The sequence below is a fragment of the Myotis nattereri genome (assembly GCF_964212035.1).
Source record: "Myotis nattereri genome assembly, chromosome: 12".
In the NCBI taxonomy this organism is placed as follows: domain Eukaryota; kingdom Metazoa; phylum Chordata; class Mammalia; order Chiroptera; family Vespertilionidae; genus Myotis; species Myotis nattereri.
Genome location: NC_138087.1, coordinates 50,974,651 through 50,991,788, shown reverse-complemented (window position 1 = coordinate 50,991,788; position 17,138 = coordinate 50,974,651). Strand labels below are relative to the sequence as shown.

The 17,138-nt window shown below is 38.2% G+C and overlaps 1 protein-coding gene across 1 annotated transcript in view; it reads left to right on the top strand.

Annotated features, from left to right (window-relative positions):
• The window catches only part of AGTPBP1 (ATP/GTP binding carboxypeptidase 1), a 111,610-nt gene that overhangs the window by 19,622 nt on the left and 74,850 nt on the right, over positions 1 to 17,138 (top strand). The window contains exons 3-6 of the mRNA XM_081103329.1: positions 10,981 to 11,105; positions 12,315 to 12,382; positions 15,793 to 15,856; positions 16,318 to 16,464. Coding sequence (XP_080959455.1) covers positions 10,981 to 11,105; positions 12,315 to 12,382; positions 15,793 to 15,856; positions 16,318 to 16,464 — 404 coding nt within the window. The remainder of the gene's footprint in view (positions 1 to 10,980; positions 11,106 to 12,314; positions 12,383 to 15,792; positions 15,857 to 16,317; positions 16,465 to 17,138) is intronic.

Below are 17,138 nucleotides of genomic sequence, written 5' to 3'. Positions count from 1 at the left end.
TCCCTCAGCCCAGCCTGCCCCCTCTCACATACTGGGAGCCCTCAGGCGTTGACCCCCATCACCCTCCGATCGCCTGATCGGCCCCTTGCCCAGGCCTGACGCCTCCGCCAGAGGTGTCAGGCTTGGACAGGGGACCCCCATCTCCCCCCGATCGCTGGCTCTGGCCCCCGCCCAGGCCTGAGGCCTCTGGCCCAGGAATCATGCCTGAGCAGGGGACCCCCATCTCCCTCTGATCGCTTGCTCCACCCCCCGCCCAAGCCTGACGCCTCTGACCCAGGCTTCAGGCCTGGGCAAGGGGACCATCATATCCCCCCAATCCCCGGCTCCGCCCCCCACCCAGGCCTGATGCCTCAGCCAGAGGAGTTGACCCTCATCACCCTCCGATCACCAATCACCGGATCGGCCCCTTGACCAGGCCTGAGGCCTCCGGCAGAGGTGTCAGGCCTGGGCAGGGGACCCCCAGCTCCCCGCGGTTGCAGGCTCCGCCCCTGCCCAGGCCTAACGCCTCTGGCCTAGGCGTCCGGCCCGGGCAGCGGGGACCTGCAGTGGCAGCGGGGGGCGCCGCGATCGTGGGCTTCGCTTTAGGCCCAGGCAAGGGACCCCTAGCTCCTGGGACTGCCAGCTTCGACCGTGCCCAGCTCCCATCGCTGGCTCCACCCCTACTTCCTGCTATCACTGGCCAGGGCGGCAAAGGCGCCTGATTCTCCGATCAGGGCCGCCTTTGCCCTGCCCCCCAGCTCTTAGCTCCCCCCTGGGTTTCAGATCACTGTCAGTGGCAGGGGGCTTCTTCCTGCTTTCCCTTTCGCCTCCCTGCATTGTGCCTACATATGCAAATTAACCGCCATCTTGTTGGCAGTTAACTGCCAATCTTAGTTGGCAGTTAATTTGCATATAGCCCTGATTAGCCAATGAAAAGGGTAGCGCCGTATGCCAATTACCATTTTTCTCTTTTATTAGTGTAGATTATAGAAATAAAGAGGAAGCAGTTATTTCACACTTATTACTGTAAAAATATTATTTATGTTTAAGTAATAGTATGTTATACAGTTGACCTTTGAACAGCATGGGTTTGGACTGCACAGGTCCACTTATATACCGATTTTTCTATTTTTAAAAAACATATTATTTTACTGATTTCAGAGAAGAAGAGAGCGGGAGAGATAGAAACATCAGTGATGAGAGAGAATCATTGATTGGCTGCCTCCTGCAACATGGGCATATGCCCTGACCCGGAATTGAACTGTAAACTCCTGGTTCATAGGTCAATGCTCAACCATCTGAGCCACAGATTTTTTTTCAATAAATACCTGTAATGTTTTCAGTCCACAGTTGGGTTCTCATGTATGCATTGATCTATGCCATTTTATATAGGGGATTTGAGCATCTGCAGATTCTGGTATCTGCGTGGGTTCCTTCCATGTTTACCTAGGGACAAGTTAGTTTTTGGGGAGTCAAAATTTACAAATTTTCAACTGCACAAGGGTGGGATTACCTACCCCCACTCCTGCATTGTTCATGGATCAACTGTATTTATATTGTTTTATTAAGATTTACCTTTTCAGTTAAAGCTGGAGTCAGCAAACTATAATTGGGAGGCCAAATCTGGCCCACCTCTCGTTTTTGTATGGTCTGTGAGCTAAGAATGGTTTCTGCATTCTAAATTGTTGGAAAAAAGAGTAAAAAGAATAATATTTTATGACATAAATATTACATGAAATTCAGATATCAATGTATGTAAATAAGCTTTTATTGAGCATGTTCTTTCACTTATAGATTGTCTGGTCACTTCTTTACTACTATGGCAAAGTTAGAGTAGTTGTGACAGAGACTACATGGCCTGCAGTGTCTAAAATATATATACTATCTGGCCCTTTAAAGAGAAATTTTCATTGACTCCTGAGATAAAGCATCATCTCTCCTGTGGACTTTCTTACTTTTTAGCAAATCTGGAGGGGTGGTTGGATATCGATACTTGCTGAGTTTAGACAGGGTTGTAATTGAATGGATAAGATTGGCAGATTTAAAGACCACGAGTGGTGATCTACATCAAATTAACATGTTTTGTAAGATACAGCAAGCAGAGCCCTGGCTGGGTGGCTCAGTTTGTTGGAAGTGTCGTCCCATATGCCAAAAGTTTGCAGGTTCAATCCATGGTCAGGGCACATAGACAACCCATTGATGTTTTTCTCTCCCATCAATGTTTTCTTCTCTCTCTTTCTCTTTCTCTCTCTTTCAAATCAATAAAAACATATCCTTAGGTGGGGACTAAGAAAAAAAAAAGGCTACAGCAGGCAGATATTTTCTCTACATCCCATTCACCGTCATCATGATCATGCCCTAAATGTTACCATCAGCAGAATTCTCATTTCTAAGTACTAATTCAGACTTTTTATTCTCCAACAACAGTCTTTCATCTGTCTATCTCACTTCTGCAAATATCTGTATTGTAAGATTCTGCCTTACTCAGAACTCTAATTTATTGACTTTTATTGTTTTCTCATTTAATCTCTTTTTTTAAAAATAATATTTTATTTATTTTTTTACAGAGAGGAAGGAGAGGGATAGAGAGTTAGAAACATTGATGAGAGAGAAACATCGATCAGCTGCCTCCTGAACACCCCCTACTGGGGTTGTGCCCGCAGCCAAGGCACATGCCCTTGACCAGAATCGAACCTGGGACCATTCAGTCCACAGGCCAACGCTCTATCCACTGAGCCAAACCAGTCAGGGCTAATCCCCTTCTTTTTTACCCAGTGTAGAATCGATTGTCTATTATTATACTCTTGCAAATAACTGGAATGTCTTTATCTCACTTTGTGTGTGTGTGTGTGTGTGTGTGTGTTTGGTTAATCCTCACCCAAGGATATTTTTCCATTGATTTTAGAGAGTGGAAAGAAGAGAGGGAAGGAGGGAGGGAGGGAAGGAGGAAAGAAGAAAGAGAGAGAGAGAGTGAGAGAGAGAGAGAGAGGGGAATCTATGTGAGAGAGACACATATTGGTTGCCTCCTGCATGCAGCCTGACGGGGGCCAGGGATGGAACCTGCAACTCAGGTATGTGCCCTTGACCAGGAATCGAACCCATGACCTTTCAATGCACAGAGGATGACATTCCAACCAACTGAGCCACACTGGCCAGGGCACTTTGTGTGTGTGTGTTTTTAATCACACCCACTAGACAAAGTCCTTTCCCTGTAAATCTTTATTGAGCAGCTGAATGATGTTGGAAGATGAACTAACTTGGCAGAGATCATTAAAAATTATTGATTAGCAACCTGAACAGAGCCCAGCAATCTTATTGTGGTTATCTGGAAAGTTCATTTTCCCAAATTTTATAATGACTGTTTTATACTTTCTTTTATATTCCTCAAATCTTTGGAATCCTCAGATATATCAATACATAACCTCAGCAGATTATCATTTCTTATCATATCACAGAGAAAATAAATCTATTATCATTACTTTTTATTTATTTTATTTTATTTTTTTAAAAATATATTTTATTGATTTTTTACAGAGAGGAAGGGAGAGGGATAGAGAGATAGAAACATCAATGAGAGAGAAACATTGATCAGCTGCCTCCTGCACGCCCTCTACTGGGGATGTGCCTGCAACTAAGGTACATGCCCTTGACCAGAATCGAACCTGGGACCCTTCAGTCCGCAGGCCGATGCTCTCTCCACTGAGCCAAACCGGTTAGGGCCTCATTACTTTTTAAAAAAATTTTATTGAATTTATTGGGATGGCCTTGGTTAATACAATTCTGTAGGTTTCAGGTGTACAATTCTATAATATGTCATCTGTATATTGTATTGTGTGTTCACCATATCCTCACATTTCTTACACCAGATTTACATGCTCCCCTTTTTTTAATTCCACCCTCTTCTTATCATCTTATTATTTACTCCAACAGAGCTTTTCTCTTTTCTTGTCGAAGACTAATACTATCACCTCTGTTCTAAATTTTATACCTCCTTCCTTCTCAGGGTCTTTTAATTATTATTTATTCTTCTGTCTTGAATCTTTAACTCCTCCATTTCTTACCATTTAAAAATGATCTGAGCTTTCCTATATTTATAGACTCTGTTCTTCTGTTACTGTCCAATTTATATGATTCTTTTAAAAGCCCAAATTTTGAAATAGTCTATAAATGCAATCTGCATTTCATTTCATACTCTCCAACCACTCTTGTTTAGTTTCTGTCTTATCCACTATACCAAGAGTACTTATTAAAACCACCTATAATTTTTCTAAACAACTTTATTGAGGCATAATGATCATACACCAATAATACATAGAGAGTACAGTTTGGTAAGTTTGGCCTATGTATACCTGTGAAACCATTCTCTCAATCAAAATACTGAACATATTTATCATTTGTTTCCTGGAGCCCTTTTGTAATCCTTTCTTCCTGCCCCATCCCTCACTCCAGGCCAGGGGTTGCCAACCTTTCGGACCTCACAGACCACCAGTGGTCTGCAGACCACCGGTTGGTGACTGCTGCTTCAGGCGATCACTCATCTACTTTTGATCACTACAGATTTATTTGTGTTTCTAGAACTTTATATAAAAGGAATTATACAGTGTGTCTTTTTTGGAGGTTGAGGTGAGAGGTGGGGGTGTGTGACTGGCTTCTTTTACTCAGCATAGTTATTTTGATATTCATCTCTTGGAGTGTGTATCAACCATACCTTCTTTTATTACTAACAAGTATTCTGTTGGATAGATATGCTGCAATTTGTTTACTCATATATTGGACATTTGGGTTGTTTCCAGTTTTTGGCTATCTATAATAATAAAAGAGTAATATGCTAATTAGGCCAGACGTCCTTCTGGACGACCTTCCAGACGAAGCCAGAGCTGCGAGGGAGACGTGGGTCCCAGGTGCCTGCCGGTGGCTGGAGGGAAGCCAGGGTCCCAGGTGCCAGAGAGAAGGAAGGCCTACTCTTGCACAAATTTTGTGCATCGGGCCTCTAGTTACAAATAAGGCTGTTAGAAACATTTGTGTACTAGTATTTGTATGGCCTTAGCTTTTTTTCCTTTCCTTTGGCCAAATACTTAGGATTGGAATCAATAATATAGTAGGCTTATGTTTCTTTTTAGGAAACTGCCAACAACCTGTTTTCCAAAGACATTATATTTTATTCTTCTTCCAGCAGTATATGAAAATTCTAGTTTTCTACATTCTCATCAATACTTGGTATGGTCATTCATTTAAAATATTTAAATTCTTATGGTCATTCTTTTAAAATTGTAGTCATCCCAATAGAGGGTGTGTTGGTATCTCATTCTGATTTTAATTTGCTTTTCTCTAATTACTAATGATGTTGAGTATCTTTTCATGCACTTACATGCTTTCAGCATATCTTACTTGGTGAAGTATTTTTCCAAATTTTCCTCCCATTTTAAAAATTGGAATGTTTATTGTTTTTATTACTGAGTTTTAGAATTTATTTTTTAATTAAAATATGTTTTTATTGATTTTTAGAGAGAGAGGAAGAGAGAGAGGGATAGAGAGATAGAAACATCGATGAGAGAGAAATATCGATCGGCTATTTCCTGCACTCCCCCTTCTGGAGCCTGCAACCCAGACACAAGACCTGACTAGAATTGAACCTTGATCTCTTGGTTCCCTGGTCAATGCTCAACCACTGAGCCACACCAGCTGGGTGAAATTTTCTATTTATTATACATACAATTCCTTTAATAGATTTGCAGACATTTTCTTCCAGTCTTTTCATATTGTAAAGAGTGTCTTAAAAGATCAGAAGTTTTTAAATTTAGGTGATGTCCATTTTGTTTATTTGTTCTTTTATAGATAACTAGAGGCCCAGTGCACCAAATTCGTGCACTGGTAGGGTCCCTAGTGGCTGCCAGCTGCCGGCCGGGGCCTCCCTCCCTCCCCCCCGGCTGGCCCTGCCCCCTGGTCAAACTCCTGGATAACTCTCGATTGAGGGAACAATTTGCATACTATGCTTTTATTATATAGGATGCTTTTAGAGCTGTAGATAAGAAATATATGCATAACCCATGTTAGATTATCTATGTTTTCTTATAGAAGTTTTATAATTTTAACATTTAAGCCCGTGCTCCATTCTGAGTTAAACTTTATTTATGTTGTGAGGTATGGGTAGAAGTTCTTTTTGGCATATGGACCAGCACCGTTTTTAGAATCACTTTGCTTTCTCCATTGAATTGTCTTGGTACCTTTGTCAAAAATTAGTTGTCCATTTATGTGTGGGTCTGGTTTGGACTCTGTTTTTTCCCCTTGATCTAGATGTTTATCATAGTGAGGATACCTCATTGCCTTGGTAACTATAACTTTATGATGAATCTCGAAATTAGTGTTGGTCCGCCAACTTAGTTCTTTTTCCCCCCAAAGTTTGTCCTATTTTAGGTTCCTTTGCATTTCCATAGGAATTTTGCATCAGTTTGACATTTCTATACAGTAGCTTGCTGGGATTTTGATTTTTCTCACTAGAAAATCTATTCTCTATATATAAAAGCCTAAGCGACCGTCTGGCTGGTAGCTGTGATGCACAATGACCACCAGGGGACAGATGCTCAACACAGGAGCTGCCAAACTGCGATGATTTGGCAGCTATGGTTCTTGGGTGACGCACTTGAAACCAGAGAGGAGGAAGCCTGATTCCAGGGTGTGTCACTTGAGAACTGCCCTTTTGCAATCCAGTACCCTTTGGGGATGTCAGAGAGCCAGTTTCGGCTGATCCCCGCAGGCCAGGCTGAGGGACCTCTAGTTAGAATTATAAATGGTAACTCTGAAGGTTGGTCTTAGCCTCATTTTGATTTATCTAAAAAAGTAGAGGAAGACAGTGAAGATACATCTCTTTATTTAAAAATTCTCTGCTTTGTTCATTGAAAAGCTGTATAATTGTGTGTGTGTGTGTGTGTGTGTGTGTGTTTTAGTAAAGTCTAAAAATTATTCACATGGTATAGCTGCCCTCTGGTGTTCACCCTGTGATTCTCCCAACATTAGTGTCAACAGCCTTAAATTTTGGAGCTGAGTCAGTAGTGGCTTAGAATATTTTGTTCAGTTTTCATTCTGTAGATGAAAAAAGCACAGAGAGGGGGATGCCCATGCTCTGAATTTTTCTTTTTTTTTCTTTCCTTCCTTCAAAAAATAAATTCATCTACCATCCATCATTTGAAATAGCACGATTCTCAGAAAAGAATCACTTAGATGAAAGTTTTATTTTATTATTATGAGTTTTTAAAAATCCTCACTCTAGGATATTTTTCCATTGATTTTTAGAGAGAGGGAAAGACAGAGAGAAACATTGATGTGAGAGAAACACATAGATTGGTTGCCTCCTGCACAAGCCCAGACCAGGTCCTGGACTGGGGAGGAACCTGCAACCGAGGTACGTGCCCTCGACTGAAATTGAACTTGGGACCTTTCAGTCTGCAGGCCGACGCTTTATTCACTGAGCCAAACTGGCTAGGGCAAAAGTTTTATTTTTTATAGTGGTACAATTTAATTTAAAATTTTAAGAGTTACTGACAAAACAAACTCTTAATTTGGAATGGAGTAGACTGTGTGTTATGCTTAGTGTGTTTTTGTATGTTTTTGAATTTTTTAAATAGATGTCTTATTAGCTACTAAAAATATTAACACATGAAAATAATTGAATAAAATTAGGAAAACACACTCAATCAGTAAGTTTCTAATTTTGGTCTCCATAATGCAAATTTCTCTTAAAGATGTATTTTCCCTAGTATGCAAAACTGTGGTATCTTAGTGTAATTTCTCACCACAAAGAACTAGAGCTCTCAAAAAGAACAGGTTTGGCTCAATGAATCTCTTTGTACTCTTAAATGAATGAAGACTCCAAAAAGTTTTTGTTGAGGTGGATTTTTTAATCTATTGATATTACCATATTATAAATTAAAACTGAGGAATTAAAAATTATCCATTTAAAAATAATAAACTCAATGCATAATGACACAATAACATTTTATGTTAAAATAACTGTGTTTTGAAAATGTAGTAAGAAGGGAGAACCAAGATGGCGGCATAGGTTAACGCCGGAGTTTGCTGCTTTGAACAACTACTTCAAAAGTGAAACTAAAAGACAGAACGGACATCACCCAAAACCACTGGAACGCTGGCTGAATGGAAGTCCTACAACTAGGAGGAAAGAGAAACGCATACGGACACTCAGAGGAGGCACAGTGCTGAAGTCAAATTCTGAGGTGCGGAGTGCGCGGAGTGGGCTGGCGGCAGAGGGCGCGGTTGGCGTTTTCAATCGGGAGGGAGTCGCAGACTCTGAGCTCCAGATCCGGGCGAGTCTTTAGGGACCCAGACTCAAACGGGAGAAGAGGGACTGCCTGGCTTCGGTCAGAGCGAGTGCAGCTTTCTCTCCGAGCTTTGCAGCGGGTGCTGGGACTCAGAGAGGCAGAGCCCCTGGGGACAGGACGGAGAGCCGCCATTACTGCTCTCTCCGGCCCACCCTGTTGATCCTGTGCGACCCGCCCCGCCCAAGCCCTGCACAAAGGCATTTGCCGGATAGCCTCAGGCAAAGGCTAGATTAGCACCTCCCTAGAGGACAGAAGTTCTCTCACTGCTGACACAGCTGATTCTCATAGCCACTTGGCCTGGAGGTCAAACCCTCCCTGGAATTAGCTACAAGATTTAACTATAAGACTGCACACAAAGACCACTAGGGGGTGCACCAAGAAAGCATAACAAAATGCGGAGACAAAGAAACAGGACAAAATTGTCAATGGAAGATCTAGAGTTCAGAACCACACTTTTAAGGTCTCTCAAGAACTGTTTAGAAGCCGCCGATAAACTTAATGAGATCTACAAGAAAACTAATGAGACCCTCGATGTTATATTGGGGAATCAACTAGAAATTAAGCATACACTGACTGAAATAAAGAATATTATACAGACTCCCGACAGCAGAACAGAGGAGCGCAAGAATCAAGTCAATGATTTGAAATGCGAGGAAGCAAAAAACACCCAACCGGAAAAGCAAAATGAAAAAAGAATCCAAAAATGCGAGGATAGTGTAAGGAGCCTCTGGGACAGCTTCAGGCGTACCAACATCAGAATTATAGGGGTGCCAGAAGATGAGAGAGAGCAAGATATTAAAAACCTATTTGAAGAAATAATGACAGAAAACTTCCCTCACCTGGTGAAAGAAATGGACTTACAGGTCCAAGAAGCGCGGAGAACCCCAAACAAAAGGAATCCAAAGAGGACCACACCAAGACACATCATAATTAAAATGCCAAGAGCAAAAGATAAAGAGAGAATCTTAAAAACAGCAAGAGAAAGAAACTCAGTTACCTACAAGGGAATACCCATACGACTGTCAGCTGATTTCTCAACAGAAACTTTGCAGGCCAGAAGGGAGTGGCAAGAAATATTCAAAGTGATGAATACCAAGAACCTACAACCAAGATTACTTTATCCAGCAAAGCTATCATTCAGAATTGAAGGTCAGATAAAGAGCTTCACAGATAAGGAAAAGCTAAAGGAGTTCATCACCACCAAATCAGGATTATATGAAATGCTGAAAGGTATCTTTTAAGAAGAGGAAGAGGAAGAAAAAGGTAAAGATACAAATTATGAACAACAAATATGCATCTATCAACAAGTGAATCTAAGAATCAAGTGAATAAATAATCCGATGAACAGAATGAACTGGTGATTATAATAGAATGAGGGACATAGAAAGGGAATGGACTGACTATTCTTGGGGGGGAAAGGGGTGTCGGAGATGCGGGAAGAGACTGGACAAAAATCGTGCACCTATGGATGAGGACAGTGGGTGGGGAGCGAGGGCGGAGGGTGGGGCGGGAACTGGGAGGAGGGGAGTTATGGGGGGAAAAAAGAGGAACAAATGTAATAATCTGAACAATAAAGATTTAATTAAAAAAAAAAAAAAAAAAAAAAAAAAAAAAAAAAGAAAATGTAGTAAGAAGAGTGCTATTGATTTATTACATTTAAAAATATATATTTTATTGATTTTTTGTAGAGAGGAAGGGAGAGGGATATAGAGTTAGAAACATCGATGAGAAAGAAGCGTCAATCAGCTGCTTACACCCCCTACTGGGGATGTGCCCGAAACCAAGGTACATGCCCTTGACCGGAATCAAACCCAGGACCCTTGAGTCCACAGGCCAATGCTCTATCCACTGAGTCAAACCAGTCAGGGCGATTTATTACATTTTTGAAAACTTAATGTTTGACTTAATGGAAGACAGGTGGATTTTCTTTTCTTCTTCTGAGTTCCGTCTCTGGTGGTTTGTACAAATTTACTTACTGTTAAAGACAATGAGAGAGAATATGAATTTGGGAAATTTGAACTTGGAAATTAGATGTTGATGTTAAAGGATTATTGTTTTTGTTTTTGGTATAGTAGTGCTATTATAGTTATATATATTCTAAAGAGTTCTTATTTTAGAAAACATAACTAATGCCATAGGAAATGATCTGAGATTTGCTTCAAAATTAGCCAGTGGATGTGTGTGCCTGCAAGTAAGCATGTGTGAAATAAGATGGTCCATGAATTGATAATTGTTGAAGCTGGGTGATAGGTATATGATGGTTCATTGTCCTATTTTGTCTTCTTTTGCTCATGTTAGGAATTTTTCATGATGTTAATGTTTTTGCTCATTCAGATTTATGGTAAGTTTTAAGGAATTACTTATCTCTTCTGCAATATTGGAAGGAAAAAGAAAATATATAAAAACTTAAACATGTAACTTATTTTTCTCACTACAGAATTTTATTTAAAAAATGAAATATTTCTGAAAACCAGAAAGTATAGAGCATATATAATGAACACCTTGTACCAATGACCCAAGAGATAAAACTTACAGATGTGTTGTGTGCAATTGTTTAATAAAGGCATGTCAGAGGGCATTACTCTTCTGCTCGAAACCTCCCATTTCACTCAGTGTAAAAACAGTGATCTTGCTGTGCCCTAATATAAAGTAACATTCTTTTTAGCCTTACCAATAACTCTCGGGTTGTCGGACTCCTCGCTCAGCTGGAAAAGATCAGTACTGAACCTACAGAATCAGATACTGCCAGATATGTTACATCAAAAATTCTTCATCTGGCTCAAAGTCAAGGTGAGCTTTAACCTCTTGTTTTGGGAATGCTTTTTAAATTCTTTAACAAGTGGAGGCTAAGAATGTTTAAAATTTTGATAAATGATTTTCCTTAAAAATTGAACTTTCTCAGATAGACTCAAGAAGTAGAAAATGGAATAGCTGTGAAAGAAATTAATTTTCAAAGCATAGTTTCTAAGAAATGATTATGATTTTCCGTACGGATGAATCCCGCCCTCCCCTCCCCCCCCATCAATTTTCAAGTAATACCTAATTCCAGTGCTACTTGTACTAGAATATTGACAAAAGATGTCAGGTAGTAGAGAACATTGGTTATTAGCATGGTCCCAAATAAAATATTAGTGAAATAAGTCTAATTATACATTGAAAGATGAATATCATTGCTAAAGTGCACTTATTTCAGGAATGTAAAATATTTTAATATTAGGAAATATATCCTATAACATTATTTGAACAGGTCAAATAAAACCCATGTGATTATCTCAATAGATGCTAAAAAAAGATTCTAAAACCTATACTTGATTTAAAACATATACACACACAGAAAACCTGATTTTTCTTTTTTCAAATAAAGTTGAACCTGCAGCCACCTTAGTATTTAACATTTAAAATGGCCCTAGCTGTTTGGCTCAATGGATAGAGTGTTGGCCTGCAGACTGAAGGGTCCCAGGTTCGATTCCAGTCAAGGGCATATGCCTGGGTTGTGGGCTCGATCCCCAGTCGGAGGCTTGTGGCAGGCAGCTGATCTATGATTCTCTCTCATTGATGTTTCTATCTCCCTCTCCCTCTCCCTTTCTCTCTGAAATCAATAAAAATATATTTAAAAAAACCCCATTTTTAAAATGGTACTAGGTTTATGTTTTCACAAATTTGATTAAATGTTTTCTAGTTCTGGTCATAAAGATGATAAAGAGGCCTTCCATTGCCACTCCCTCCTCACCTCCAGTTCTGGTGCCTGTACTATGATAATGATTTTAAGATTACAGATGGACAGACAGGGATTCACCTAGTCCCTACTAGGAGCTGTGCTGAAGGGCAAGGAAAGTCTACAGAGAGTAGAATTAGCAGCATCAGAGGGAAGATCATGTAAAACCAATTTAGAATGTTTACCGAACCAATGGGTACTTGTTTATTTTATGTTAGCTGTATAATAAAACGATATATACTTTTTAAAATGTTTTAGAAGATATATATATTTTCACTTTTCAGAAAAAATAAGGAGAGAAATGACAGCCAAAGGTTCTACAGGAATGGAAGTTCTTCTCTCAACGTTAGAGGTAAAGTATTTGCAGGCTTTAATTATGTAACTATTAGTATCAATCAGTACTGAAGAAAAATAGTATATGAAGTATAAAATTTTTATCCTAGAGGTAAAGCCAGTGAATAGAAGTTTGTTTTATGTTTTAGATTAACATTTGGGATGGTGATATAAACATTCTAATATATATTAGGTAAACCTCTAAGTATATTACCCTATGATAATAATGATAACCACATTTTAAATCTTTACATGCTGTTCTAATTGGTAATGGAAATTAAAGCATTAGCTGGAAATAAGTCTAGCTTAATACCAATGATTGGCATTGGAAATCCTAATTTATTGTGTTATGTCAGCTGATGTATATTTGTGATTTAGTTTACTACATATATTGGTTGGATAACTATATTATCTTTTATTGATTTTTTACAGAGAGGAAGGGAGAGAGATAGAGAGTTAGAAACATCGATGAGAGAGAAACATCGATCAGCCGCCTCCTGCACATCTCCTACTGGGGATATGCCTGCAACCAAGGTACATGCCCTTGACCGGAATTGAACCTGGGACCTTTCAGTCCACAGGCCGACGCTCTATCCGCTGAGCCAAACCGGTTTCGGCAACTATATTATCTTGATAATAATTAAATTTCTATGCCAGTGTGAAAGTTTTGGGTGGATTATCTGGATATATTCAGAATCATTATTTTATATTTTATTAAGAACAAAGGGTAAGTACCATTGTATACCTTGAACTTACATAATGTTATATATCAAATTATATTTCAAAATAGCTGGGAAAAAAAGAACAGGGTGTGATTTTATGTTTTTTGATAGGAATTACTTCCTGTCAAAAGTGACATAAAGTTTTTGTTTTATTCTAAATTGATCTGTCAGTTTAAAGCAATCTTGATAAAAATATTAACTTTTTTTTCTATAGTTCAGTGGGAAAATAAGCAAGAATAGAAAGGATATTTCTGAAAAATAAAAGAGAAAGGACTAGCCCCACCAAATATCAGAGAACATTAGAAACTTCAGTAATTCAGGTAGTTTAGAAAGTGTGGGTGGGAACTAGATAGACATCAATGGAATAGAATAGAAAAATCCACACTAAGTTAAAAATGCTTATGGGAATTTAATACTACTTAATCAATGGTAGCATTTCAGATCAGTGAGGGGTTGGGGGATTGCTTAATAAGTGGAACTGGGACAAATTGGTAGCCATGCAGAAGTGTATAATGTTAGATCCTTACTTCCTACACCAAAATAAATTCCATAGCAAGCAAATATTTAAGCATGGAAAAGAAAACCAGAATACTCGAGGAAGTAATGAGAAGAATTTTTAATAATCTTAGCGCAGGGAAGGCTTTTCTAAGTATGGAAAAAAAACAAAAACAGGAGCCATAAAAGAAAAGATTGATAAATTCAACTATATTAACAAAAATGCATTGGGAAAAAAACATTATAGACACTTGGCAAACTGAAGAAAAAAGATTTCAACTCATATAATTTCTTTAACATATAAAGAACTTCCACAGATTCATAAGGGAAGAAGTCTACCCAATAGAAAAATGTGTGAAGGTTATGAACAGACCGTTCGTTCCCAGAAAAAGAAACACAAATTGCACTTGAGATAGAGCATCATGGTTTTTTCTCCTAATTTGCTCATGTCACAAATTATTGAGGTCAGCAGAGGTGGGAGGTGATGAATTACTTTTGGGAGCTTGTCTAGATAAGGCTTAAAGATAGCAGTGCAACTTCCATTCAGTTTCCAATAGCCTGAGCTCAGTCACATGGCTCAAACTCTATTACAAAAGCGCTGAGAAATATGGTGTAGCTCTGTACCTAGGAAGACGATGAAATCAGTTCGCTGAACACAATCCATTCTTCTCTTTAACAAACATCTGTCCTTCTCATTCCAGATCCCCCCCTAATGAGACAGTGGTCCAGTTAATATCTCCAATGCTAAAACAAGGGTCTCTGGTTATGTACAGTTCTCCATCTGGTCTGGATGGAGCTTTTGGTTCTATCAGTCTGTGAGCTAAAATATGAAGTGGAAACACTCATTTCCTTTTGGAAAGAGGAAGAATAAGAGTCCCATGCCAGTTACTGGTGCACAATAATTCTGAGATTCCTCTGTATAACACTGTAAAAATCTCCACATTGGGGGTGTGGTGGTTTCTTGAATAGGCCATGCTTCTGCTCTGTGCATCTGTTTTGTTTTTTGTCCATTCAGCCATTGCTATACATATATATATATATTTATTCATTTCAGAGAGGAAGAGGGAGATAGAGATAGAAATATCAATGATGAGAGAGAATCATTCATCAGTTGCCTACTGCATGCCCCCTACTGGGGATTGATCCTGCAACCCCAGGCATATGCCCCCACTGGGAATTGAACCATTACCTACTGGTTCATAGGTCGATGTTTAACCACTGAGCCATGCAGGCTGGGCCAGCCATTGCTTTTAATAAGAGAAATGTAACCATGTGTAATATTTAAACTTTTTTAAAAAATTAGATTGGTTGTCCAGACTTTGGGAAATAGTTAATCTTCTCCATTGCTGGTGAAGAGCAGTTGACTATGTAGTTATATCCATCAAAATACTTATATTCTTTGACCCAGAAATTCCAGAAATTTATCCTACATATAGCTGTAATTGATTCCATGTAAATATATATAGTTTTTGTTGCAGTTTTTTTAATGCCAAATAACTTTATTTATTTATTTATTTATTTTTTGCTTTTACATTGTTGTTGTTGAAAGTGTTACATATGTCTTTTGCAATTTTTTAATAACAAAAGATTGTTAAAAATCTCATTGGGAAAAAATATCTCATTGATAGGTGATTGGTTACATAAATAATGGTTTAGCCATATAGTGGAATACTTTCTGTAGCCCTTAAAAAGATGAAGAAACTATTTATTGATATGTAAAAATATCTGTACAAAACAATATCTATATAGGGCAGTGCTATTTGGAGAAATAAATCTGTATACACGTATATTTACATGGATTTAAAACTGCATATTATCTTGGCTGGATACATGGAACTGATAACACAGTGGCCTTCTGAGTGGGCTAGGTGACTGGGTAGTTGCCATATGTACATTGTAGTGCCTTTATACTTTGATTCATTTATTTTTATTGCCTGTTAGGTAGATCATGATGAATTCAAATACCAAGTTAATTCCTCTTTTAATAATATTGATACTAAGAAAGTAATAGCACAGATTATTTGTAAAAATTCTTAAGGGCAAGAAGAGACTGAAGTGATAAGTGAGAATAGTGGAAACCTCATTATATTTGTTCTTAGAGAAATTGGAAAGGTCATCTGTAAAATATAGATAGTTCCCAACAGGAATAGAAAAAATTTGGGAATTACAGATTTACAATGGTTTAATAAAGCAAATAAACTATTTATTTCAGAACACGAAAGATCTTCAAACTACACTTAATATCTTAAGCATTCTTGTTGAGCTGGTGTCAGCTGGTAAGTTTGTTTTTTTTTTTGTTTTTTTTTTTTTTTGTCTAATTTCTGTTTGTAAATAGTGATCAATAATGTGGCATGTGTACTTTATGAGGAATTTTCTGATACTCATAGAGGCTATTCTGAGTATTGGAATTTGGAAACTGGTATGTTATACTCTTGTTGTTGCTTTGTTTTTGGTATTGGAATTTGGAAACTGATATGTCATATTCTTGTTGTTGCTTTGTTTTTGTTATTTTCCAGTATTCCTTAAACTAGAGCTTTGAACATAGAATTTTGGCATCACTTGTATTTACTCTCTGCACTGTTTTCTAAATAAAACAAATGAAATAAAACAAAATTTAATTTTGATGTTTTTATTTCAGAAGTCTTCACTTTATTTTTTGAATGCTAAAAGTTGTGATATTTGATATGTTATGGGAAGATTTGCTGTTTAAACAAATAAATTTTTTTTTTTCTTTTAGGTGGAGGTCGAAGAGCTAGTTTCTTAGTTGCCAAAGGTGGTTCACAAATATTGTTACAGTTACTTATGAATGCCAGCAAAGAATCTCCCCCAAATGAGGAGTTAATGGTGCAGATTCATTCTATTCTTGCAAAGATTGGACCAAAAGGTAAGGATTTCACTTGTATGATTATCAAACCTAGAAGCATCTTTGTGACATGGCTTCTCTGTGCCTTGATGCTGGTAAAATTTTAAATCTGGAATGCTACCCTTTTTCTTGGTCTTAAGTCATGGAATGCTTTCCAAACCCAATTAGTGACCTGAAAGAATTGAGGATCCTGATAAATTCATGAGGAATTGCATTGCATGTGGTGGGAAAAAGAAGAAAAATATGTCAAAATCACAAGTGTCTCTTGGTGTGTGTGTATGATAAGTTATAAGATTGATTATTGGCACAAAGCAAAGTATTACAAAAATTGAGAAAAAACAATGTGAAACAAAGAAGCTGACTTAGGTTAATAAAAAAAATAATCCTTTGAATAGAACCTAATTTCAGTTTATAGTTGTCTATCTGCACAGAGATGAAAATGATCCCCTAAACTTTTCAAATAATGATTTCTGAGTTCTCCCATTGTCTTATGACATGCATATAGGTTTTACACTTTGAAGTATTTGATTAAATGCTTGTTCTAAAGAGTATGTATGTATGCGTATACACCTTGACTAGGAATCGAACCTGTGACCCTTGGTGCACGGGACGACGCTCTAATCACCGAGCAAAACCAGCCAGGGGTTATAAGGAGTACTTTTTTTTTTTTTTTTATCCTCACCCGAGGATATTTT